At 43.2% G+C, this 27721-nt stretch overlaps 1 protein-coding gene across 2 annotated transcripts; it reads left to right on the top strand.

Moving 5' to 3' along the window:
* Window positions 1-1528: 1528 nt before the first annotated feature.
* On the top strand, window positions 1529-26907 carry upf2 (UPF2 regulator of nonsense mediated mRNA decay; the record flags this gene model as incomplete). Of its 2 annotated transcripts, XM_080887692.1 has the most annotated exons (21): window positions 1529-1631; window positions 3727-4095; window positions 5165-5944; window positions 6015-6175; window positions 6267-6458; window positions 6539-6688; window positions 9759-9862; window positions 9954-10039; window positions 10149-10257; window positions 10375-10488; window positions 10791-10907; window positions 11058-11447; window positions 12789-13064; window positions 13239-13422; window positions 15007-15161; window positions 15556-15660; window positions 15764-15862; window positions 16388-16552; window positions 18662-18803; window positions 23386-23506; window positions 26202-26907. In XM_080887692.1, exons 2-21 carry the CDS (start codon window positions 3728-3730, stop codon window positions 26209-26211), a joined length of 3828 nt encoding a protein of 1275 aa, XP_080743818.1. In that variant the 5' UTR covers window positions 1529-1631; window position 3727. The 2 variants fall into 2 exon arrangements, with proteins under 2 accessions (XP_080743818.1, XP_080743819.1); XM_080887693.1 differs by lacking the exon at window positions 26202-26907 and having other exon boundaries at window positions 23386-23510.
* Window positions 26908-27721: the final 814 nt, after the last annotated feature.

The following is a 27721-nucleotide window of genomic DNA, read 5'->3' as shown; positions in this document are numbered from 1 at the left end:
AGATTTAACCAACAGGTTTAAGTCGTTTTTCCAGTAAGCTAGTGTTGGTTTAGTCTTAAGAAAACGACATTTATGTATAAATTGCTTGCACATGATTAATAACATATTAACACCATAATTAGTTTTCTTTTCTTTCAAAAACACTCCAAACATTATCATATTTAAGGTAAATAGGGTAATTTGAATCCCACTGGAATAAAGCCAGGTATGAAAATCCAACCAAAATATTTGTATAAAATTGCACAAAAAGAATAGATGGTCCAAATCCTCCTCTTCTGTTTCACAAAATACACAATTACCCGTTTCTATTTTGAATCTATCACCAAGGAGTCTATTTGTCGGGTAAATTTTGTTCAAGATTTTAAATTGGACTTCTTTCCCTTTAGGAGGGATAGGGAAGGTGATATAATCAGTTCTTATTTTTTCAATTTCTTCCCTTTGGAAATCTTTTAATATGTAATTACGTCTAAGTAAATTTGGAGAATAAAGACTCCTTAATGAAGATCTTAGAAACTTATTATTGCATTTAGCATCACAAAATCGAATGCGATCTATATATAATTGCCTTAACTTGGGGGAGATGTCAGAATATATTATATCATTTACAACTATGTTTTTAAGTGACAATGGAATGGATTTTATAACCCGATTAAATTTACTTTTAGAACATTGGATATTAAACTTTTGGCAAAAATCTTGATGTCCTAGAACATGTCCTTCCTCATCTACAAAATGGGCAATTGCCCAAACACCTTTTGATAACCAATCTTGAATAAAAATAGATTTTCTGTTCATCAGTATATATCTATTGTTCCAAATTGGGCTATTATGTGGAGTGAAATTATGTTTAAATAACATTTTCCAATAAAGAAGGACCTGTTTATGGAATTCAGAGAGTTTAACAGGTAGCTTAGTAATTTCAAAGTCACATTTTAGGAGAAAATCGATACCCCCCAGTGTGTTAAAGACCTTACTTGGTATAAAATCCAAATGGAGTGTGGATTATTTAGGAAGGATTTAAACCATTTAAGTTTCAAAACACCATTCATTATATTAAAATCAATTGCGTTTCCACCGCCTTCAATGTATGGTTTAACCAAATCATCTTTAGATATATATTGGCACTTATTTCTCCAAATAAAATTAAAATTCATGCTATTAATTATTTTAATAACTTTATTTGATATTGATAAAGAGTAAGCTGGATATATAAATCTAGATAAACTATCCATTTTGGTTAATAATATTCTTCCAAAAATTGTGATGTCTCTTTGTAACCACTTATTTAAGATTGTCCTATGGACCGTTAAGGCTGCGTACTTTAAGGCTGCAGACCCTGAATTGGGATACAGCCATTGTCTGACCTGTTAGTAGTCTGGAATGCTGGCTGTTGGGGAGACAATAATTTTAATATATAATACAATATTATTCACGTCTTTGAAGATTAAATTGTTAAGGTAATCGTTTAGAAAGCCCAGAATAAAAATGCTCTCATGTATCGGAGAAAATGTAAGGTAACTTATACATTTTTAATCAGGCATAATTTGGAACTCCAAAACGAGAGGGTCCTGATGCTGTTCACCCGGAAACCAGCACGGATGAACCGATGTTTGTTTTGCTACGGCTAACAGGTAACCCCGCTCATCTTTACATATTATTTAGAAGAAACTAGGCTTCTCTAAACAGGGAGTGCTTGCTGTATGTTTGTAAATTTGCGTTGTAATTACTGTCTGTCAGTTTTGCGTTGTCTAAGCGTTTGTTTGTGCCTGTTTTCGCTAAGTCCATTTGAGCTAAACTCGCTAGCCGTGCTAACACTAGCTCTTTTTTGTTATAAATTTGTTTGTTCGTTTAAAAACGTCGCAGCGTCTGCTGGGCGCTGTGAACGCGGCTTTCTCCTTGTCTTTTAAAGTGAAGCTTCTGCTAAGCTGTTCACACGGAGGAGGCTGACGCAGGTTTGGCGGATAACAGGCGGAGTCTGCGTGGGCGGCTGTCACGCTGACTTTAACATTACAAGTTCAACCCCAAAAGGTTGATTCTGTTGAACGTAGCGTTTACAGTGGAACAGCATTACACGTTTAATGTTAATCTCTTCTTTTTTAAAAACGTGCACGAACCAAACGGCGTTTACACGCGCGGACAGGTGTCAGCTTTAAGGAGCTTCTCGCTTGATTTACCTGCTCACCTGCAGGGCCCGTTCAGCCGTGTTTACGTGGAGTTTCTGTCTGAATGTTTGATTAAACTGAATTTTTTATTTTATTTTAGGCCCTTATGACATCTCATCACGATGACCCTTCCTCCATTTTGTGTCTGGAGACTTTAGACGTGACTTTTAGATTATATCAATCCTGAATTTGTTTTAATGTGTCAGGTAAACAGGAAATCGTTGGGCTTATCTGTGCGGTTCACACACAGCAGTACAACGATAGTCTGTGTGCATGTTTAATTTTAGTTACTTATTTTTGATTTGTTTCAAAACATCTTCAAAATGAATTGATATAGATGTATCTGTCTGCCCCTTAAATTTTTGTAAATATGTTCTTATGTCTTTTCATGGGCCAACGTTGAAGAAATGACACTTTGATACAATATAAAGAAGTGAGTGTACAGCTTGTACAACAGTGTAAATTTGCTGTCATCTCTAAATAACTCAACCCACACCCATTATTGCCTAAACCGCTGCCAACAAAAGTGAGTAAATGCCTAAATGAAACTGGCCCAATTGATTCATTTATTTTTTTGAATGTTCCGTTGAGCACTGTAACAATCAGAATTATTGTCTGAAGGCCAAAAGAAATGCCCAAAGGATTTATTTTTCCAAGTGGTCCACTTGATTATTATTTATTTATTTTATTTAAATTGTTATTTTTAACTTTTAAGTTTTTACAAACAGAACAGACATGATTTTTCATGTTGTCCCATGGAAAAATATAATAAAGTCTTTACAAAAATGTGAGGGGTGTACTTGTGAGATACTGTACATCGTTTCCTCACTTAGTTCACTGCTATTGAGTGTACCTGCAGCCCCACCCACAGTGAGAGTCCAGAGGGGTGTACTCTGAAGTGAGATGAATGGTTTAGTGAGCTGTCTTGAGATTCAAATCATAGGTTTCAGTGTCTCTCTTTTTAGTTGGCTAAATCACCATGGTAACTGATGCTGAACACATCACTGTGTTGGGAGCAGGTTATTATCAGAGTTTCAATTTAAAATGCAGGTGCCATATTTTCATGTATTCTCTTATTTACAGTATGTTATAAGTGCACTATTATCTGCAGATAGATGTTATATGTGCAGCTTATTACCTCAGTAACATCAGGAATGAAACTCAGCTGCAAAGTACAGCACTGTATGTCACAGTGTCAGTGGAATGTGCATGTAAAAAAAAAAAATTAAAAGTATAAATGTTTTTATACTTGACTGTATTATTCGGTGTAAATGTAACTTGGACCCATATAAGCTGAGTTTGTTTGATCGTAAATGGTTGGTTTGTTGATTTGACGATTTTGGACAACAAGTTCCATACCCTCCTGAGGGTTTTTTCTTAAATTGGATGGTCGAATAGAATCAAAGGAAATCAGAATATTTAATAACAAAGCTGATAATTAATATTTTAATTTTAATAAGAGGCTGATGGAAATATTTTCAAAAAAGCACAGATTGTTGTATGATTCTTTAACTTGTACAGCAGCATCTATTGCCATTAAGCTTTTCTCGTTGTCCTTCCTCAGTATGCCTGCTGAACGCAAGCGCTCAGTAAACATGGATGAGAAAGATGTTTGCACCTTCAGCAACAAGGAAAAGGAGAAGGACAGGGAGGCTGAGAGGAGGCCGGCATCTGCTCGGGACAAGGCCAAAGACGAGGCCAAAATGAGCGGCAAAAAAGACTGCGGCAAGGAGGAGAAGAGGAAGCGGCTGGAGGAAGAAAAGAAAAAGAAGGAGGAGAAGGAGCGGAAGAAGAAAGAGGAGGAAAAACTGAAGGCAGAGGAGGAGCAGAAGAAGAAGGAAGAGGAAGAGAAAAGGCAGCAAGAGGAGCAGGAGAGGAAGCTTAAAGAGGAGGAAGCCAAAAGACAACGTGAGGAGGAGGCTGCCCTCCTCAAGTAAGTCATCTTGATTGTTAAATTCTGAGTTAATAGCGATTTTAGCAATGTTTAAAATGCCATTTAGATCAATTCTACCGCTTACTTAATCTTAGCCACACTTATTGGAGGAAGGTGTGGACACACCAATGTTAACAAATCTGCCAAGCGCAGGGCTGTGGTCTTGGTCCACATCATATAGAAGAACAACATTATCGTCAAAATCCAGCACAAATTTTGGTCAGTGGTTATGCTGAGGCTCATTAGTATATAAGCATAATAAGAGTGGGGAAGGCATACAAAGACTTGTTTTTAAAGTCTGTAGAATAATACACTGCACTAAAATTCACAATAAAATGGAGATTTGGCTACATAAGAGCTGATAAAATGGCGGTTTGACCTACATCTTTATCCCAAGATGAATCTCTGTAGTTTTTCTAATTTAGCATTAATAAATTTGAATTCAAAGATGATCTTTAATGGGATCCTAATGTACTAGAAATACAAAACCTCTCCACATCAGTGCTTCATCTGCTTGTGCACAGTTTAATCTGTTGGGTTTAAAAGCTGTAAATTTGCATGTAATAAATGAACTACACAAAATTTCTAGATTCCCTAAAATGGCTGTAGTTGAGTTCAAATGCAAGCTGATCAGGTGAGTTTATTTGAATATCTCCATGTGGCCTTTGTGTAAAATACTTAATACAGTAACATGTAAAAAATGTGATAAAGCTCAGCCACTTAAACCTTAAGTTAAAAGTTTGTCATACACTGTGTGCAGATGAAAGTTTTCTTTTGTGTCTCCTACTTTTAAAAACCTGATACAAGAACATGTGTTTTTATGTTTTAAAAGCATGTTGATGTCAGCATGACCTTCATTTAAGAAATAAACATAAGAGGAAGTGATGTGTCTGCTGGTCCAGCGTGTATATGTTTGACTTGACCTTTCGCAGAGCCAGAGTTGATCACCACCATCCATCTCAACCCCTGATGTTAGTCTTAGGGCCACTGTAGCACCCGAAACAACTGCACTGGTTTTACTATCTTTCTTTAATCACGCCTCTTTCTGCGGGTCACCCCATCTCTACAGGGAGAAGGAGGAGGGGCATCAGCTGTACCAGGAGGCATGGGAGCGCCATCAGTGTAGGAAGGAACTGCGCAGCAAGAACCAGAATGCCCAGGAGGGTCGTCCTGAAGAGGCCTTCTTTAGCCGCCTGGACTCGAGCCTTAAAAAGAACACCGCCTTCGTGAAGAAGCTGCGCACGCTGACCGAGCAGCAGCGAGACTCACTCTCCAACGACTTTGCCTCACTCAACCTCAGCAAGTACATCGGTGAGGCTGTGAGCTCCGTTGTGGAAGCGAAGCTGAAGATCTCAGATGTCGGCTGCGCGGTCCATCTGTGCTCGCTCTTCCACCAGAGGTACACCGAGTTTGCCCCGTTGCTCTTGCAGGCCTGGAAGAAGCACTTTGAAGCCAGGAAGGAGGAGAAGGCACCCAACGTAAGCAAGCTGCGCACAGACCTCCGCTTCATCGCCGAGCTCACCATCGTCGGTCTCTTCACAGACAAAGAGGGTCTCTCGCTCATTTACGAGCAGCTGAAAAACATAATTGGGGCTGACCGCGAGACGCACACCCATGTTTCCGTGGTGATCAGCTTCTGTAAGCACTGCGGGGACGACATTGCTGGGCTGGTGCCCCGCAAGGTGAAACTGGCGGCCGAGAAGTTTGGCTTGGCTTTCCCTCCCAGCGAGATCATCAGCAGTGAGAAGCAGCAGCCCTTCCAGAATCTTCTGCGGGAATACTTCACATCACTCACCAAACACCTGAAGAAGGACCACCGGGAGCTGCAGAACATTGAGAGACAGAACAGGTGAGGTTCAGCTGTTACGGGAAACCACTGCGTGATTGTTTGAGCATACCTAACTTTTTGTCCTCTTCAGGCGGATCTTGCATTCCAAAGGAGAGTTGAGCGAGGACCGACACAAGCAGTACGAGGAATTTGCCACTTCCTACCAGAAGCTGCTGGCCAACACTCAGTCTCTGGCTGATCTGCTGGATGAAAACATGCCCGAGCTGCCTCAGGACAAGACTGTGCAGGAGGGTGTGTGGCCTCACATTTTTTTTTCTTCCTCATATTATACCCTGTCAATTTTTTGTTAATATCTGATATTATCATGGCTCTGCTGTCACAGAGCACGGCCCCGGGATCGACATCTTCACCCCCGGGAAGCCTGGAGAGTATGACCTGGAAGGAGGGATCTGGGAAGACGAAGACGCTCGTAACTTCTATGAGAACTTGGTGGACTTGAAGGCATTTGTGCCCGCCATCCTCTTTAAGGACAACGAGAAGAGCAGTCAGGGCAAAGAGAAGGAGGATGCCAAAGGTATGTTATAAAACACCCATGCTTACAAAAAAGGAAGAGATTTGTGTACTTTGTTTTGATGGTGCTGCTGTTGGGTTCAGATGGCAGAGAGGGGAAGGATGCGGGCAGCACAACAGAGGAGCTGGAGCTGGAGCTCGAGGCTCTGGACATCACAGATGAACCTCTTGAACTAGAGGGCTCAGACGAGGTGGAAAATGAAGAGCTGGCCAAAAAACTGCTCGATGAACAAGGTAAACAGGATTTTCCAGAAAACAGCTACTGTACTACTTCTATGATGATGTGTTACTGCATGCTCATTGGCTGACAGTGTTTAATCACAAGTTAGCCAATGAAAATACACCGGTTTGTCCTTTAATCTGATTGGACTATAATTTACTAAATGAACAATAGGACTTAAAACTAGCCCATAAACTCATCAGGAAAATGGTTACTGAGGTCAAAGATCAGAGGAGCCAAAGGCTGCTTCATCATAAACGTCTATACAATGGCTGTATCCCAATTCAGCCTTAAAGTACGCAGCCTTAACGGTCCACAAGGGCCGCGTACTTAAAGACCGCTAAGGCCGGAAGTGCGAGGCTTGTGAAATGGGACGGTCTAGCCTCCGTTGCGCTGCCCAGGTTGCCTAGCAACCATGATACTAACAGCTGGAAACGTTACATACAGCATTGTTTGACAGAAATGAAGGAGAAAATCTTTTGTTCATTAGTTTGTTTGTTTCTACATAAGCTTTGATCATTCTCTGTAAGATTAAGTTCAGCTATTGAATGGTGTATATTTTAAAGTAAAGGCTTTAAAAACAAGTTTGTACAAACGTCACTAATGTCACATAACTTTGCCGACATGTGGCCAACAGTAATGTTTTCATGTTCTTCGTTATTAAACATTTGCACATAAATAAGTGACATAATATTCAGTACTTACTTAAAGTTTACTCTTCAAGCGCCCCTCGTCCGCCGTTTTTTTCGGCAAAATTATCCACACCCATCGCCGCACTATGCATTCTGGGATATGTTGGCCCACTAAGTCTACACCGCCACGTCCTTAAAATTCAGGGAAATGAAGGACGCATTTGAGGGCCGCATTTCGAGCAGCCTTCGAATTGGGACAGCCTTCGTCGCGTCGCGGTGACGTAATCGGCCTTAAAATGCGGCCTTTAAGGCTGCAGACCCTGAATTGGGATACAGCCAGCTTCTTTAACAGCTCGCAGAAGCGCTCTCTGCTGGCCTTTAGAAGAAATGCAGGCTTAAGTCACTCAAGTATTGGCTTTGTTTTTTTGTAGACCACTAGATGGCACCTACTCCATCTTTTATGCAGTCTGTGAGATTTACTGGGTCTTCTGCGAGTAGGTTCTACAGCTTGGAATTAGAGCTGGGCGATAGAACGACAACGATATGTATCGCGATATAACTTTTACTCGATAGAGAAATTAAGCTATCGCGATAGACCTCGCCGCTCTTGTCCTCAAAAAAAAAAAAAGGTCAGCCAATCCAAATTAAGTAGCGCAGAGCCGAACCAATCACAGCGTCACGTCGCGTGACTTGTTACGTACAGCACAAGTGCCAAGCCACACGTGTGTTTGTTTGGGAAGCAGCCAGCGGGTAATGGAGCCAGCGCGTAATGGAGGAAATGAGTGTGCCGACTAGAAAAATCAACCGAGCGTGACCGAAGAGAAAACAGATGATGGTTCCAATGCCGGAGAGATTGTCGAACGGAAGAGCCATAGAAATTCCGTAGTGTGAAGGTATTTCGGCTATTTCAAGTCTGACAAAAAACAGAGTAGCGTGCACTGTAAATTGTTCCGAAAGCAAGTCTGGAAATACAATAAACTGGTGCATGCGTCACACTGTGCGCCACGTTATTGTTTCGGTGAAATGAATTTCTACAATACTGTTACTGTTAATTCTACTCTCTGCAGTGTTTAAATGCTTACATATACACACAGTTACTGTCCGTCCACACATACGATTCGGTTCTGCTTCTATGCCCCAGCTTTGTTTACTTTTTCCCACCGAGGCTTCTAGACTTCTGATTGGCCAACATTTCGGTACGGTTAGGAATCTAGCGCCACCTGCTGCTTTGGCATGTTCATAGCAGCGTTTTCCTTCATTTCTGCCTTTATGTGTGGACGGGATTATTTTTTAAAACGAAAACGGAAAATCTCCGTTTTCAAAAATACCCGTGTACGCGTGGACGTAGCCTCAGTCTCTGACTGGAAGCGCTAATTCGTCATTCGGCTTTTGTCAGACTAAAGTAACTGTTAAAACTGTTTGAAAAGCTCAGCTATACAACAAGGAGAGATTGAGAATTTCCTTTTAGTTCTCAGTTTATTTGATATTGACAAAAGTTAGTCAGTTTTGTCTGTTCTTCTGTAAAACAAACTAAGATTTATTTTTAGAATTAATATTTTGTTTCTAAGTGGGATTGACAGTTTAGTCTGTTTTGTTTGTTCTATTTTGAAACTTAAACGCTTTAGTGGCTGCCTTTTGTGTAGTTTGCAATATTTGCCTTTATTTATCTGAAAAAGTCTCATGTTCCTTAAGTACATCTACCCTGTTGAACTTATTATGGGAAATAAATATTTAAATAAAAACAAGCTGCTGATTATTTCACATTTTACTTGTGAGCAACGGCACATTTAAATCTTACAAATATAGTTATTTGGCTTATATCGTGATAGATATCGTTATCGCCTGAAATGAAAAAAACATATCGTGATATGAAAAAATCTCATATCGCCCAGCTCTACTTGGAATGTATGAATTTACCTAATGCTTGGGTCAGAAGTGTAACAGTGGACAGAGAGGTGGTTTGGACATGTGCAGAGGAGGGTTGGTGGATATATCAGATAAAGGATGATGAAGATGGAGCTGCAGAGGACAAGAAGGAAAAGAAGCTGCAGAAGGAAAAGAAGATTAGAGAGGAAGGATGGATGTAGTGAAGGAGGACGTACAAGGGTTGGTGTGACAGGAGGATGATGGCAACAGGATGAGATGGGGGCAGTTGATTCACAGAAGCAGCGCTGACTTACAGTTGATTTTGTAATATCTAGGAGGTAAGAAATCTTATGAACTGACTAGTTGCAGTAGTGGCATCCTCTTTTTTTTGTTTCACAAAAAGGAAGACTGCATGGATATAGGACTAAAAATATCTTAATTCAGAGATTAAGAGATGTGGCCTAATACTTTGAGTTTTTAAAATGGTGCAGAAATCCTTGTATAGACAAAACTATGAACAATAAGTGGAACATACACATTGCATTTGAACTGCATACAAAGTGAACATTTGTTTCTGTCTGTGCAGAACAAGAGGACGAGGAAGCTAACACGGGGTCTCACCTGAAGCTAATCGTGGATGCTTTCATCCAGCAGCTTCCCAACTGTGTCAACAGAGACCTCATAGACAAGGTGAGGACAGACACACTGATCCAAGGAAAACAATGAGCTTCCAGATGTTGGATAGTTTGTAAAGGTTTATGATCTCTGGTGATTCCTACAGGCTGCCATGGACTTCTGCATGAACATGAACACCAAGTCTAACAGGAGGAAGCTTGTCCGTGCTCTCTTCACTGTCCCCAGACAGAGGTAGGTTTCATCTGGTTTGGCATTTACCTTTAATCACCACAAGGGGGTGCTATCATCATGACTGATTGTGTGATTGTGAGCGGTGCACTGAGTCATTCTCCTCTTGCAGGTTGGATCTCCTGCCCTTCTACTCTCGTCTGGTGGCGACGCTGCATCCATGCATGTCAGACGTGGCGGAGGACCTGTGCTCCATGCTGAAGGGAGACTTCAGGTTTCATGTAGGTTCTCTGCTCACTTACATCAGGTTTTAAATAGATTTGTCATACTTTGCTTTTTTCCATCATGTTTGCATTAAAAACACTTGCCAACATTATGAATCGAATCTGTGTTTCTAGATTCGGAAGAAGGATCAGATCAACATCGAGACCAAGAATAAAACCGTCAGATTTATCGGCGAGTTGGCCAAGTTCAAGATGTTCTCGAAGACAGACACACTTCAGTGTCTCAAGGTGGGTGAAAGAAGCCACTGTCTGAGTCACATCAGGCTGTTTGTCTTTAAATCCCTGTACAAGAAAACAAACACTTTTAGCAACATCTCTGCTCATCCAATCAGATCCCAAACAAAATGCCACATTAAGATGAAGATGTGAAAAACTAAACTTACTTACCTTCATCCTCACTGTGATAACAAGCACGAAATGCTTCCAGAGCTCACTCTGCTGTGTGCATGCATCAGAATAACAACACAGCCGGCGAGACGACATCCAGCTTAGCTGTTATAGATTTCTGTCCATGTCTCCTCCTCCTCCAGATGCTGCTGTCTGATTTTACGCACCATCACATAGAGATGGCCTGCACACTGCTGGAGACCTGCGGCCGCTTCCTCTTCAGATCCCCCGACTCTCACCTGCGCACCAGTGTCCTGCTGGTCAGTACTGGTCCTCTTCGCTGGGCTTCTGTTCACTTTGAAGCAGATAACTAGAATGTGATATAGAAAAGGACAAAAACAGAGAAAATATTTGAATATAAAGATAAATGAGTGGTTTTTAGCCTGACTTTTGTCCCATGTGTGCTCCAGGAACAAATGATGCGCAAAAAGCAGGCCCAGCACCTTGATGCCCGCTACGTAACCATGGTGGAGAACGCCTACTACTACTGCAACCCGCCGCCCATGGAGAAGACGGTGAAGAAGAAGAGGCCGCCGCTGCAGGAGTACATCTGCAAACTGCTCTATAAGGACCTGTCCAAGGTCACCACAGAGAAGGTGTTGAGGCAGATGCGCAAGCTGCCATGGCAGGACCCCGAGGTGAAGAGCTACCTGATCTGCTGCATGGTCAACATCTGGAACGTGAAGTACAACAGCATCCACTGTGTGGCCAACCTGCTGGCTGGCCTGGTGGCCTACCAGGAGGACGTGGGGATCCACGTGGTGGACGGTGTCCTGGAGGACATCCGGCTCGGCATGGAGGTAAGAAGAAGCAAAATCAAGTCTGAAAACAAGATATGCTTTTGTGTTTCATCCTTAACTGAGCCCTTAGTAGTTTATAGGACTGTAATTTGATTCTCTGATCAGTAATTTCTATATTTATTGCCATTAGGGATGCACTGGCCCAACATTTGGAATGTATTATCAGTCTGACGCTGACCCAAAATGTTTGTTCTGGTATCCATGACAATGAGCAGACTGAATGTGTGCAAAAGGTTTTATTTAACTGCAGACTGTGGAAAGATCAGACCATGGCGAAGCTTGCGTTCTTTTTCTCTCTCGAGCTCGCTTGTTTACTTTCACTCCGGTCACATTCAGTCAGAGATCATATCGAAGAAGCTAGAAGGACGTTGCTCCTTCTTGCTGTCGATATTATTTCTCTTCAGCTTTCTCTTGAGAAATCTAGTCCTTTTTTTCATTTATGCTTCACTAATAAGTGCCAAAGAGCGGGTGTTCTTTATATTCTTGAATGTATTTATTTCCTACATTTTCTTTTCTTTTTTTTCTTTTTTTTTTTTTACATGTTGGGAAAACTGTTTCAGTTGGCCCTGATGTTTGCTTACACACACAAAATAAAAAGGATCTCCAGTCGAGTGATAGAAATTATTCATGTTCATGTAAGGCTACAAACTAACTGCAGTTATCTAAAAAAAATACTAAAAACTAAACTAAAGATGTTTTTACTTGCAAAACTAAAAAGTGGGAATTCAAAATGAAAATCTGAGGAGGTTTTTTTTTTGTTTTTTTTGTTTTTTTGAGTTGTAATAACTGTTCTGGACGTCTTTAACCTCGCTGTAACTTGAAGCTGCAGATGCTTCGTGTGTCATATATTTGGGACGTTTAGTGCAGGAGAGGTGAGATCAGGAGCATTGAATGGACAGGACGATCAAAAAACCCCCGATGCTATCTGCTTGACTGGCAGCTGATTGAAGCGGACACCTGTGTTGCTGTGTCATTTGTGTCTGCTACGTGTTGCAGGACATGTTGGAATGTTGTCGGACTCCATTTGCTTGGCTGAGGTTGTGATTTTACAAAAAAATAATTGAACACAAACAGTCGTGCCTGTGTCACAGCTGCAAATGCTTACTTGCATATTTTAGAAGCCATGCTTACAATTTGACCCTGATCTGGCCTCCATCTGACCTCAAAACAGTCGAAATTCAAGCATTTTTCCTAGCAACCAGGACGTTGGCGGTCTTGAGCCCTGCAGCAAAAAGCTTTAAGAATTTCCCTCCATTTTCTTTTTCTTCTCCCCTGCAGCATCCTATATTATATTGTTGGACATCTCACTTTAGGATCTCCTCTTCTTCCCTCGCTTCCTAGGTCAACCAGCCCAAGTTCAACCAGCGGCGGATCAGCAGCGCCAAGTTCCTGGGCGAGCTCTACAACTACCGCATGGTGGAGTCGGCCGTCATTTTCCGCACCCTCTTCTCCTTCATCTCCTTCGGCGTGAATCAGGACGGCAGTCCCAGCCCTCTGGACCCCCCAGAGCATTTGTTCCGCATCCGCCTGGTCTGCACCCTGCTTGATACCTGCGGCCAATACTTCGATCGAGGCTCCAGCAAGAGGAAGCTAGACTGTTTCCTCATCTACTTCCAGGCACGTAACCTCCTAAAGTGCCTATACTTTATGTTCGGGAACCCTGATATTTTCTGTAAATCTACTGGGTATAATCACTGTGCCACTGTTTTGAGTTTGACAGACCTGTGAGGTCTGCTCAGGAGGTGTTCTGGTCAGGGGTGAAGTAAGTGAGATGTTGTTGTGTGTCTGCAGCGGTACATATGGTGGAAAAAGAGCCTGGACGTGTGGACCAAGGACCACCCGTTCCCCATCGATATCGACTACATGATCAGCGACACGCTGGAGCTGCTCAGGCCTAAGATGAGGCTCAGCAGTTCCCTGGAGGAGGCCATCAAGCAAGTCAGCGACCTGGAGAGAGAGGTGCTCGTCAAACTAGGTAGGAGGGTGACGCTAAGTAATCATCTTTAATGTGCGTGGAGCGTGACGCCGTTGGTGTAGCAGCTGGTGTTGCCGGTTTGGTTGCTCTCCGTTGTCCTGGCAGAGCAGCATTCCCCAGTGTGTGGGAGGGCAAGCGAGCATGCTGTGTCACTCCTCTATCTGCCTCTGCTTTGTCTGTCGAGCAGGTTTGAATTCATTGTTTAAAATGCCGAATACATGCATTCCCACTCATTACAGAGACTTCAGGAAGGATCTTTTAAAATCAATGACGACTGTTTCAGACTTCCTCTGGACCTCAGTTTAATCTAGCCTGATAACCTTGAGAGATCTGATCTCACCAAAGATGCATTTGTGTGCTGTTGATAAAACATGTGACATGCACTCATTTGTTTTGTTCATTTTGTCTGTTGAGTGTCTGAAATGTGACGATTAAGAGATTTTCTTTCAAGTGCTGTCTGTACACCTCTTCTAGCACTCTCATGTAATTCTTTGTTTTTATATTCATCAGGTCCCAATCAGCCCAAATAGCAAAGAGAAATTAAAAATGTATGCCATGAAAGAGTTCGGGTCTTAGGAGGTTAAGATTCACCACTGAGGTGTAAATAAGCTGCAACCCCTAACACCTCTTTCTCGAACCCCGAAACTACAATCTTTACGACACAGAATCTGAGCTCAGAGACAATACGAATATTCAGGAATGTAAAAACCAAAACACAATCAGGACGATGATATCTGGAGAGGAGGAAGAAGGAAGTGTTTGCGCAGCAGGTGTATCTGACTCTGCGGCCTGATAACAGCGCAGCAACGTGAGCTTTGTTTAACAGTTTCAAGGTGTTGACCTGGAATGTGCTGAGAAAAATGTAAACCACAGCTGCGCCCTCTGAGAGCAGGACACCCTCGCAGATCCTGTACTCAAGTAAAAGTACAGATACATGAGCTGTAAAGTACTCAGTTATTTAGAGTAAAAGTGGGGGGGAAAGTAGTTCCTTGGAGTCGGATTCCTCCAAAGAAGCATTAATGGGAGAGAGATAAGGTTAACAGCTGCTTTGCTAATACGTCCCCATCGGTGTGATTAGCAGCACAAGCCAGAAGTACCTCAAAACTGTATAAAAGTACATGTAATCAGCAGCTTTCCATCACTGTTGTGTTTATGTGTGTAAACCTTTATGCAGGTAGATAAGCAGTAAGCATGTGTTTGTGTGTGGGAATGTAGGAGAGGAGAGTGATTGATGAAGGCCCCTGAAGCTAAACAGTGGAGCTATTGTTACCTTTCATACTTCAACCAGGATCGGACATTCCTCAGTCCTTGAGTCACACAAGACCTGATCTTCCACTCCACGCCACTGCCAGACTTCATTTCTTCGCCGTTACCTTTTCTTGCATAATTATGCTCTGTGACGAGCTTCATAGACACAACAATTTTTCTCTGGAATATTTGTTCTATATATAACTGAGGGCTTTGTTTGAGTAAAGCTGCTCTCCCAGGCTGGGCTGGGCTCGGAGACATTTATGATATAATTTCTCCTGATTGTTTTAGTCTTACGTGTCCTAAAGAGGAATCTTTCCACGTTTTCTTGTGCAGGTCTGGCCATGGAGAAGGACGGCCGCTCCAGTGCCATGAGCGAAGGGGAGGGTCTTGACGAGGAAGATGATGACGGGGACGATGATGAAGAGGGAGGCGCAGAGACCGAAGAGCAGTCAGGCAATGAAAGCGAAATGAACGAACAGGAAGAGGATGTGAGTGTTGACTCCCCCATTCTGGCGTTCTTCCTCAAACAAAATCCATCTTGCAACAGAACAAACTTACAGGAAATGCTAAATATTCAACCCTAGTCTAAAGTCTAAAGTTAACAGTGGCATCTAGCATAGGGTGGTGGAGCCCAGTGCCCAGAAGTGAAACATCTGGTTTCAAAACTCCAAGATGGTGGTCAGGTACCCACCGCAGTATTCTCCTGGTCATTAGGTGAACTAGGATAATACCCCCACATCCAACACGGCCGCACACTCATGCACACCCGGCTGCAGATCAAAAAACCTGAGAGCTGCATGGCAAAAACAGAAATATAGCTATGACTGTTTTTTTTTGTTTTGTTTTGTTTTGTTTTGTTTTGGGGTTTTTTTTCTCCAACAGGAAGGGTCAGAGAATGAAGAGGAGGAGAGGGAGGAAGAGGAAGAAGAGAACACGGATTACCTGACCGACTCCAACAAGGAGAACGAGACTGACGAGGAGAACAATGTAAGCAATGGGAAATGTCTGTGTATAAATCTAGATTTAATACATTTTGTTGGTTTAAAGATTTGTGCTTTTGCTGATGTTGATTTGCTGCCTGTGTGTGCAGGAGGTGACCATCCGTGGCGGCGGGCTGAAGCACGTGGCATGCGCTGAGGACGAGGACTTCATTCAGGCTCTGGACAAGATGATGCTGGAAAACCTGCAGGTATAGCGTCCTGCCGCCACACTGGCCATGAAGTACTTTTTATGCTGCAAAAGGCTTTACTGACTTAAACGCACACGCGCGTACACACACACACACACACACACACACACACACACACACACACACACACACACGCACTCTGAATATTTGATTGAATTCTAAAAACATCAAAGAGATGAGTGTAATCATAATAACGACTAAAAACGCATGCACAGTTTCATAACTACATGCAGCGTTTTTCTTTTAACAGCAGATTTGTAGCTTTTGGCCTTTATTACACTGTTTTTCTTAGTCTCTTTTATGTGAACATGCTCACAGCTAGTTTGAAACCCAGGTAGCCTTATGGCATTGGTAGCCATCTTGCTGATGTAAGCCAGATAATGATGGGATATTCTGGACATGATGAATTTGCTCAGTGAAAAGAAGCACTTTACAAACATAAGAAAACATAGAGTAGTACAGGTCTCCTCAGCTTTGATCCAGACCTCGCAGACTGACTCTTCACTGTGTGTTGTGTCACTGCAGCAGCGTAGTGGCGAGGCGGTGAAGGTGCACCAGCTGGATGTTGCCATTCCTCTGCAGCTGAAGAGTCAGCTGAAGAAGGGACAGCCATGCATTAGTGAGGGAGACTCGGACATCTCCGATACCATGCAGTTTGTCATGCTGACTCGCAAAGGCAATAAGCAGCAGGTAAGGTGGCATCTATGTGCCAAGCTATTGCACTTCTTTAAAAATCAGGCTGGTCACAGCAGTTTGTTGCAGGTGAAAAGTCTTTTTTTTAACCACATTTTGATACCGGGTTCATCTTCTACCCTTCTCGGCCAAAATAATCTTCTAAGGGTTTGTAACTCGATTAGTATGCTACAGTTATTTGGCCGATCTTCTGTGGAATGATCCTGCAGGGTACACTGAGTCCTGCACTTAAGGTTTCTAAAATATTCCACATTAACAGTAGAATTTACACGTAATGGCGATGAATAGTGGAGCGATCAGGTGTGAAAACTGTCTGCACTCTCGCTCCTGCAACTGCAGGTTACAGTAACAATCTCCTTTAGCTGCCACTCACAGAGTGCAGGACTGTAGCTCCTGTAGTTCACAAAAGCAGCCTATGTGTTTGTTAGCTCTGCTAATTTGTTCTCTGCAGGATGAACAATTTTAAAGTTCATCCTGGTTGTTCTTTAAGGAGATGGTGTGCATAAATGAATGCTTAATAATGTTGAGTGTGTGTGTGTGTGTGTGTGTGTGTGTGTGTGTGTGTGTGTGTGTGTGTGTGTGTGTGTGTGTGTGTGTGTGTGTGTGTGTGTGTGTGTGTGTGTACTTTATCTGAGCCAGTTTCAGTGTCTATCTATTCTAGGGAGGGCATTTCTGCAGGACTGTTGATGTTGCTTCTGTCTGAAGTTGATTCAGCAGCTTTATCATTCAGAGTCATGTTTGCACCCCTGAGGTGGATGTTGGTACACTAATGAGTCTCTTTTTGCTCCGTTTCTGGTCTTCATGTCCTTCTGAGGAAAATTTCCTGCTAAATGCCCCTCTGTGTTCTCTAACTGTGCCCATTATGTATGTAAGGCTTCCTGAGAGAAACAGTTTCAGCACTATAGATGGAAAAAACTGTGTGTATGTCAGCAGGCGTCCTAACACACATACAGAAACACACACGTGTGTGTGTGTGTGCGTGCGTGCGTCCGTTAAGGCCAGCCGCTGCGTGGTGGAATGTGTGGTTTGAGGGCAGAGGCTGGTTGTTGTGCTGCTGGGTGTGTCCAGCACTTTGCCTGTGCACAGAGGTTTCATGCAGCGTTCAGCCTGCTTGAAAAACAGCTGCCAGAAACGCCAACGCACACAGGGCGTCTTTGTCGGTGTGTCTGAGAGATCTGTAGCTCTAGAAATCTCATGCTCAGCCAGTTGAGGGACTGATATCAGTTTTCAGAGAGGAAGAAATTCTGCTGTCAGTCAAACACTATTGTAACTTCACAAGATGAATCACTTTCTGGCCTAAAGAAAACCGCAGAGTACACCCTACAGAAAGACTGTCAGAAGCTTTCTTTCTGCACGCTTCTTCGAGCCCTCTACCGTTTTCCATCTGTCTGAAGGTGAAGCTCTGCTTCAGTCGACCGGTCTTTCCTCGATTCTCTCATGCGTCAGGAGAATCCCAGTGAATGGATTTTCATGATACAGTGTGAAGTTAAAATAATTTAAGTTGAGATCTGCCTGTATTCGCGACGTCTGGTGTGAATTCTAGTTTACATACACTTTGCATGTAGTCATGCTACACTGTAATTAATTAATTAATTAGTTAGTTTAAAAAAAAAAAGTTTTTAAAAATGCTATGCTGTAATTACTAGAACCTGACTGAAATACTACTATACTTTATACTTTGAGTCCTGAAACAAACTTTCTCTTTGGGGACAATAAATTGCAAGTTGCCAACAGTACATTGACAGAGCTGAGGGGGGCTGAGCAGCGATGCCTACACAAAAAGACTGAGCTGATATGTCACTATCAACTTCTATCAGATACCGGATAGACATGGAGAGACATCTATCGGTATCTGATGGATGAATACTATTTAAAAAGCACAGGTGAGACCAGAGAAACACCCTTCAGCCAGGTTATTAGTGTTGATGTTGCGTAGTTTATCCACCAGAGGGCACTCTGCAACTTACAAGCTGATCCAAGCATAAATAATTAATCTACGATTTGAGACAAAATGATAACTTTAAACAATGCTGTTGAATTATCGGAATGTGAACTTATAAAAAAATGCCTTTGTCCAGCTAAACTGTCTTTCATTCTCCTGAACAGTATAAGATCCTGAACGTGCCGCTCTCCTCCCACCTGGCGGCGAATCACTTCAACCAGCAGCAGGCCGAGCAGGAGGAGCGCATGAGAATGAAAAAGCTCACTCTGGACATCAACGAGCGGCAGGAGCAGGAGGACTACCAGGGTAACCATGGAAACTGTTTGTTTATTGTTTGTTACCGCATCTGCCCAGGTTACACGAGTGGATCGGCTTCTGTTTCATATCTGATCTGTGAAAGCAAACGGTGACCTTTGACCTGAAATCAGGGTGTGTTGTTTTGCTTACCCAGTGAGTCCTTTGAAGTTCTTTCTCTGTGCAAGGTCACACTGACAAGAAAAAGCTGGTTCATTTCCACCTTAAATCTGCACAGATTATTATAGTTGTGTATTGTCGGGGGGCGTGGTTAAAAGGTGAGTGCATGAGTTTGATTCATTTTTTTTCAAGGTATTAGGTTTTTATTGGCTTCTAATAATTACTCTAGAAATGTAAGAGTCCTGATAAACCTTCACTTTCTGCTGCTGCCGCTTACCTCAGAGGAGCTTTAGTAGTAGGAGGTTTATGGGTTCAGACTGGGCCTTTGCAGGGGGGATGTTTTCAGTAGAGGCAACAAGTCTGTGGTTAAATATAATTTGGCTCTGAGTGAAACCTCTAAGGGAAATGACAACAAATCCATTTGTAGTGATTTAAAGTCAACAAGGACTAAAGAAGCTATGGAGACCAAACTAGGCTTTTTATTTATGCAGTAAATTTGTCATTTAAATGTGAAAGTCTGTGGGTTTGGCTAGTGGCCATCAGCGGAACTGCAGGTTTTGCTACTTGTTGGTTCCACATAGTTCAGTCCTGGACGTTGCTGATTTTATTCCACTAAGGTGCAGTGTATACATGTTAAATCTTCACCGTAGTCACATCGTTTTAAATCAACTTGAATGACAATGTTCTGTTGGTGAAACTGCAGGGCAACAAAAAACAACAAAAAACAAATGCCCCTCGCAGGTTGCAGGTAGGCTCAACACAGAAGCTTAAATTAAGCGTAAGGACACTGGACGTGCTTCCTGTTCATGTAAATGGTAAATGGCCTGTATTTGCATAGCGCTTTACTAGTCCCTAAGGACCCCAAAGCGCTTTACACATCCAGTCATCCACCCATTCACACACATGTATTCAGCAGCGGCCTGATAAAAGCCATAATAACTGCTAACACAGGACAAGATCAGTCATCCATGCTCGTAGTTTTTTTTATTAGTCATCAGTTTGTGTCTGCTTGTTTTTGGTTTTTGTCTCCTTGTTGTCATAAACTGTTGAAATGTGAAATATTTTTCATATGTAGACCATATGTAGACCAAGATGGCGCCGCGGATGGTCGCCCTGGTGCTTCAGTGCGTTACTTTTGTTTTGTTTTTGTGCATTTTCTCTGTGTCTGGGCACTCCTCTGGATACTCGTACACCAGAGAAGAGCTCCTTAACTACAGGACTACAACGCCTGTGGATTTATTTCCAATATTTGTCGCATCTGCGGCAGATTTACTGCTGACTCTGACCAGGAAAGCGAGACGCCGAAAGAGAGGGAAGCGAGCCGGCGCACTCGTGCGTTTGAGGAGACGCGGACTGCGAACTGCTCTTCCTGGGATCTTCCTTTCTAATGTACGCTCACTCGGCAATAAGATTGACGAACTGGCCCTGATGAGAAGCATGAACAGAGACTTTGCCTCCTCCTGTGTCTTATGTTTTACGGAGTCGTGGCTCAGTGAGAACATCCCAGACTGCGCGCTCAAGCTGGAGGGCTTCCATCTGCTGCGCGTGGACCGGCAGGCCGCTCTCTCCGGTAAGTCCAAAGGTGGAGGTCTCTGCTTCTACATCAATAGTGGCTGGTGCACAGATGTGACAGTGATTGCTCAGCACTGCTCTTCCTCTCTGGAATATCTTTTTATCCACTGCAAACCGTTTTATTCTCCGCGGGAGTTCGCTTCATTCATCCTGGCCGCTGTTTACATCCCGCCAGACGCAGATGCGCAGGCAGCTCAGTGCGCACTCGCAGAGCAGATTCTCCACAGGGAGCGGACATTCCCGGACTCTCTCATCATTGCTCTTGGGGACTTTAACAAAGCCAATCTGAGCCATGAGCTTCCAAAATATAAGCAGTATATTAAATGCCCGACCAGAGAGGAGAGGACATTAGACCACTGTTACAGCACGATCAGCGGGGCCTATCGCGCGGTGCCCCGCGCTTCACTCGGACTTTCTGACCACGTCATGATCCACCTAATCCCCGCGTACAGACAGAGGCTGAAGCTCTCCAAACCTGTCGTGAGGACTAAAAAACTGTGGAGCAACGAGGCTGTGGAGGAGCTTCGCACGTGTTTGGAGACCACAGACTGGGACACATTGAAGGCTGCTTCTAACAGCTTGGACGAGTTTACGGACACTGTCACCTCCTATATCCACTTCTGTGAGGACAGCATTGTGCCATCACGCACCAGGGTGAGTTATAACAATGACAAACCCTGGTTTACTCCTAAACTCAAAAAGCTGTGGCTGGAAAAGAGAAAGGCGTTCAGAAGCGGAGACAGGGACTGCTACAGAGAGGCCAAGTACAGGTTCACTAAAGAAGTGGACATTGCTAAACATCAGCACTCTGAGAAGATGCAGCAGCAGATCTCAGAGAATGACTCGGCCTCTGTGTGGAAAGGTTTTAGGAATATCACAAACTATAAGCCTAAAACCCCCCACTCCACTGATGACTTGCTCTTAGCCAACACCCTTAACGACTTCTACTGCCGTTTTGACGAGCCATCAGGCAGCCTTCACACCTCCAACGGCCCCAACAATAGAGACACTTTGGACACTAATTCCCCCACCTCTCCCCCCTACATAGAGCCATCACCACCTTCAAACCGTTCACCTACAACACCCCCCTCCTCACCCCACACAAAAGAGGATTTCACACCACCTCCTCCCACCACAACTCTTCATATTCATGAAGCAGATGTGAGGAAGCAGTTTAAGAACCTGAATGCTCGGAAAGCTCCCGGCCCAGACGGCGTGTCTCCTGCCACCCTCAGACACTGTGCAAACGAGCTGGCCCCAGTGTTTTCTGGCATTTTCAACTCCTCACTGCAGGCATGTCATGTGCCTGCCTGCTTCAAGTCCTCCACCATAATCCCTGTCCCCAAGAAACCTAGGATCACTGGAGTAAATGACTACAGACCCGTGGCTCTGACATCTGTGGTCATGAAGTCTTTTGAGCGCCTAGTTCTCTCCCATCTCAAGACCCTCACGGCCCCCCTCCTGGACCCCCTGCAGTTTGCATATAGAGCCAACAGGTCTGTAGACGACGCCATCAACATGGCCCTGCACTTCATCCTGCAGCATCTGGACTCCCCAGGAACCTACGCCAGGATCCTGTTTGTGGACTTCAGCTCTGCCTTCAACACCATCCTTCCAGACCATCTCCGAGGCAAGCTTTCCCAGATGAATGTGCCTGATCCCATCTGCCGGTGGATCACTGACTTCCTGATGGACAGGAAGCAGCATGTGAGGCTGGGAAAGAATGTCTCGGACTCCCGGACCATCAGCACCGGCTCCCCTCAGGGCTGTGTTCTTTCTCCTCTGCTCTTCTCCCTGTACACCAACTGCTGCACCTCCACCCACCAGTCTGTCAAGCTAATCAAGTTTGCAGATGACACCACCGTTATTGGGCTCATCTCTGACGGGGATGAGTCTGCCTACAGGAGGGAGGTTGAACGTCTGGTGTCCTGGTGCAGCCACAACAACCTGGTGCTGAATGCCCAGAAGACAGTGGAGATTATTGTGGACTTCAGGAAGCACACAGCCCCACTCCCCCCCATCATCCTGACTGACACCCCCATCACCTCTGTGGACTCATTCCACTTCCTGGGTACCACCATCACCCAGGACCTGAAGTGGGAGCCCACCATCACCTCCGTCATCAAGAAAGCCCAGCAGAGGATGTACTTCCTGAGGCAGCTGAAGAAATTCAACCTGCCAACACGGACGATGATGCAGTTCTACACTGCAATCATCGAGTCCATCCTCACCTCCTCCATCACCGTGTGGTACGCTGGAGCCACTATCAGGGACAAACAGAGACTGCAGCGTGTTGTGCGCTCTGCTGAGAAGGTGATTGGCTGCAGACTCCCATCTTTGCAGGACCTGTACACCTCCAGGACATTGCGGCGTGCAGCTCGGATCTCAGCTGACCCTTCTCACCCTGGACACAGTCTGTTTGACCTGCTCCCCTCAGGCAGGAGGCTCCGGTCCATTCGCACCAGAACCTCTCGCCATAAGAACAGTTTCTTCCCCTCTGCTGTTGGACACATGAACAATAACCATATGACTGTACCCGCCACTAACACATGACCCTACGCTGTGTCACTGCATCATTCTATGTTTGGCACTGATCACCACCTGCACTCATGTATATATCTTTCAACGTAGCACTCTTAATTCTTATTCTCATGTATATATCTCATGTATATCTCATGCACATATCTTTCCACGTAGCACTTTTAATTCTTATCCCTACTTTTATTTTTTTCTATGTCTATTTAAGTGCTATTTATGACACTATGTTTGCACTGAAGCACCGCAGCAATTTCCTAATGTTGTAAACCTGCTCAACATTTGGCAATAAACCCCATTCTGATTCTGATTCTGATTCTGATATCAGTTTTCTGACTGAACTTCCTTTTTCCTCTCCATGTCACAGAGATGATGCAGTCTTTGGCCCAGCGTCCGGCTCCAGCCAACACCAACCGGGAGCGCCGTCCCCGCTACCAGCACCCGAAAGGCGCTCCCAACGCTGACCTCATCTTCAAGACCGGAGGAAGGTGAGGCTCGGTCCCCAATCGGCGACAGTCTGGCTACAGGTTGTGTCAGTTTAGTGTTTGTTAAGTTCACCGTGCACTGAAAGCGCCTCGTTGGTGTCTCTTTGAACAGAGAGAAAAGAGCAAGAAATGAAAGTCAGGAGAAGCGAGACAGGCAGGAGAAGCAGGAGAGAAACCAAAGATATGAGTTGGAGTAGGCTAAAAGAGCCAGAGCTGCAGCAGTCCAAAGGCGAGGCTTTAGCAAGCAAAAAATCTCAGTATTGAGGACATCTTGTTCCTATTTTCACTGAATCTCATTTTTTAAGTGCAGACAGTTCAAGTAAGTTTATTTAGTTATTTTTTTTTTTCCCTTTAAAAATTGAAGTCTGCAAATAAAGATCACTTCCTGGTTACATGTTGACATCAACACCGCTTCGTGCATCTTTGTTGTATCTCTAAAACCAAAGCACAACACGAGACGTTATTATTATGACGGTATATCTGAGTGGCTTTAAAAAAAAAAACCTATTATATTCTACTCCTCTTTATCTTTGCTCTATTTTGCAAATAGTCATTGATCATTGTTGGCCTCTCTGTTTTTATTACCACTGTTCATTTTAAAGCTTAGCTTTTAAAACCAGTCAGTGCAGCAGTATGTTAATGACTAACCTCGTATTGTGGATGAATTTTAACAGTTGTTCTCCTGACTGAAGTTTGGTCTGTTTACAGCATCCTGCCATGCGATTGCATTTGTCCCTAACCATCAGGAACCCTCGCGTTAACTTTTTTCGAGTGGAAAAAAGTTAGCGTTCATCCTCCAGCTTTACTGTGTTTATGTTATGCTAACCATAGCTCTGTAGCTAGCCACCACATACCATATCATTATATACCAGCTAGCCCAACTTGAGTATCCCTACAAACGTCACTGCTGTTTAGTTTCCTGTCTTCATTTATGTCAGAAGTGATACCAGAGCTGTATGTTTTATTTTTTTTTCAGAAATTCCTCAGTCAGAAAATGGTATATCATGTTAAGGTGGAAACTAGCGAGCTAACTCCTTGCTAACTTCTAACTCAGTGATGTGGCAGTGTTCGTTTGACTTTGGGACCTGAAGCAGAGTTTGGAACTGGAAACTGCTAATGACGTCAGACTTCAAGACTGGATTTCCATCTGCAGCAGGAAGCTGTTTTCACATTAAAAGCTCTAAACAGCCTCTGTAGTCCACAGTTAGAGGCTAGCTGCTGCCGGTTGGTGGAGCTTTTAGGTGGTGGAGAACAAAAAACAAAGAAATCTTGGACTTAGAGCATAATGAAAAAAATTTTTTTTTCGGTGTCTGAAAAACAAATACATCCTGTTCTAATATTTTTGTCCCAATGCTAACAGCAAACAGTAGTTGTGTTCTAGAGACACACCAAACTCTATGTACAAAAACAGCACTTTTACTTTGTATAACACACAAATAGTCTGTCCACTACCTCAATCATTTAACTGATGTATGAAAAACCCCAAAGTCAAGAGTGGAATCCAGACATTAAAAAAGAAACTTGAGCAGGAAAAGCGTTTTTCATATATTTAAGGAGCAGGTTTGGTCATTTCAGTTTAGTTGTGAATGTTTATGGTTTTTTTGGGGTTTTTTTTTTTTTTGTTTGTTTGTTTGTTTTCAGTGATAGATTTAGAAGATGGTTTTAGTAAAATCAGTATAGAAAATAAACTTTTTGAAAGTAGCTGACGCTCAGTCTTGTAGATCAGGGGTCGGCAACCTTTCTGATGATGAGTGCCATCTAAAATTTCCTCAGAAGTCAATGTGCCATATGATTGCATTAGCAATAAATTTAATAACACTCTATATGAACAGTTACACACTATATAGAACAACTTTATAGAATTATATTTGTTCGCAGATGTTGGCAGCTATCAGCAAATAGTTATCAGCTATTTTGAAACAAAAAAAAGACACTTTTTATCCATAACAAGAACTCCATAACAGCAAATGAACTGTACAATAGAAAATGCAAATGCTGTTTATGGTCTCCTCACAACAATACACCTAAACCTGGTTTATATCTGACCCAGACAGACTGCAGGTCATAACTTCTTACCTGAAGTTTAGTTCACCTGACAGTCGGACCGGCGGCCGCCTCGCGTCTCTCCTCCTGCCTCCCCTTCCCTCATCCACCTGCTGGCCTCTGTGGAAGCTCCGCCATAGCCACCACCAAACAACAAGTTATTTTTACACATCGGCCAGCATCTGGCCAATCCACCACCTTTCATTGTTTATACCGTTACAAAAAAAAAAAATCATCGGCCCATAAAAACGAAAAATGTCCATCGGGCCACCGGGCAAATGCGCAATGGCCAGTCCAGCTATGGTCGTGCCATCGGTTAACCCTTCGCGTGCCAGCTGTGGCATGCATGCCCAGGGTTGCCGACCCCTGTTGTAGATATTTAAAACCTCGATAATCGAAACCTCAACGTTCAGATTTGTAATAACAAGCAAATACAAAAACCTCTTCTGTTATTTTGTCTTAGGTTTTCCAAGTTCAAAAAATTGTCTGAATTGGTTTGAAGTTTTTTTTTTTCTTCTTTTTTTCAAAGGTCTAGTTTTTATTTTAATTTTATTTAACAGAAATGTTTTTTTTCACAGTAGTTTTATTTTGAAGGGGTCAGGCTTTAGCTTTACTTTCAGCACCTCTGCAGTAAATGTCCTACTCTGTCCTCCAGGAGACGCTGATGGGAGTCTGGGCCCAGGCTGAGCAAGCGAGGCAGAGAGAGAATGAACCAGCAAAAGAGAGAGAGAGCGCGCGCAAGAGGAAAACGAGAAGATCGGAAGGGAAACCGGTCGAAAACAAGGGAACGAGTTCTCCAGACACCCCCTGAAGCTGGGGACAGACCAAACCCCTGACATGAACACACACAGGAGAAGGAGAAGAAGAACTGACAGGGGGAGGGAATTGGGTCAGAGGTCAGGGGGTCAGACAGGTGGCTCTCTTTCTTTTTTGTCTGTTACCTGAGATGACAAAAAAACACAACTGTCTGAACCAGAGAATGAATTAGAAACAGCTGACCTGCAGACTGATGGCGAGATAGGCGGGGAGAGGCGAGATCGACTCACCTGCTGCCACCACTGCACCAGGCAGAGGAAAAAGTGACTCGTCTTTAGGAGTTCAAATCTGCGAGTGCACAACTTTTACACGAGACTAGCAAGGGATTTTTTTGTTTGTTTGTTTGATTGATTGATTTTTGACTCCATGAACAGCTCGGTCCAATTCTGTGCGAAGCAGCAAAAGACGAATGAGTTGGGTGTTCGTAAACTGACCAGTGATTCAGAGAAAGACGTGCTAATCGAACAGCGACCGATGGTGTGCAACGAGCTGATTTATAGCTTTGTGTCGCTTCTTAGTTTTACTTAAATAAAAATGAAACCGTGGACATGTCTCACAGGTATTTTTTTGATCAACAGTTACATTTTTAAAAGACGTATGTCACAGTTATTTTCTAGAGTTCATTACAGTTCATTTCTAATCATCACATAATTGTTATTGATTAGGTACTTACTCTCCTATACACTCTACAGATTATAGCAAGACCTTTAAAGGCGACCTATTAGTCCCATTTCCTGCTTCATGTAATTATTCTTGGATCCTCTCAGAGTAGCTTTGCATGATTCACAGTTAAGTCAGCTGTCTTCTGATTGGCTGCCCCCCCCTAAGCCGGTGGGTGGGGCCTGTGCTTTTGGCTCAAAACTTGTAGAAACACTGACCTCATTATTAGAATTTTTTTTGTCTTGTTTAATGTGAACACCAGACATTGGGACCGGAGATTTAAGATGGAGAATAAGAAGACGTTACAAAGGTCTCTATTCCTAAACGAAATACCTTAACACAACTGTCTTTTTTTGTTTTTCTTCAAAAATGTGCTATTTATTGACAGTGTGGACAGTTAACAGAGGATACCATTGTATCCACTGCTTGCTTCAGTGAGCAGTTATTCAGTGAGTATATCACAGAAAGTGTCCATCTGACGAATGACCACATTTTGAATTCATGATGTTAAAGTATTTTCTTCCAGATGTTAACCAATCAGAAGAAAGTGGGTTTTTAGGGATGCGGGAATCTTTAAAAAAATCTGTCTCAGCCTAGTTTGGTGAAACTAACAAAAAGTGAAGATTAATGCTCAGAAATGGGTACAGACAGTTTAAAGTTATATTTATGTAGAGGCAGACACCCGTGTCCTCTTCGTTT

This window comes from Rhamphochromis sp. 'chilingali', assembly GCF_963969265.1.
Source record: "Rhamphochromis sp. 'chilingali' genome assembly, chromosome: 7".
NCBI lineage: Eukaryota > Metazoa > Chordata > Actinopteri > Cichliformes > Cichlidae > Rhamphochromis > Rhamphochromis sp. 'chilingali'.
The sequence above is the reverse complement of the archived record's forward strand: the minus strand, read 5'-3'. Positions and strand labels throughout refer to the sequence as shown.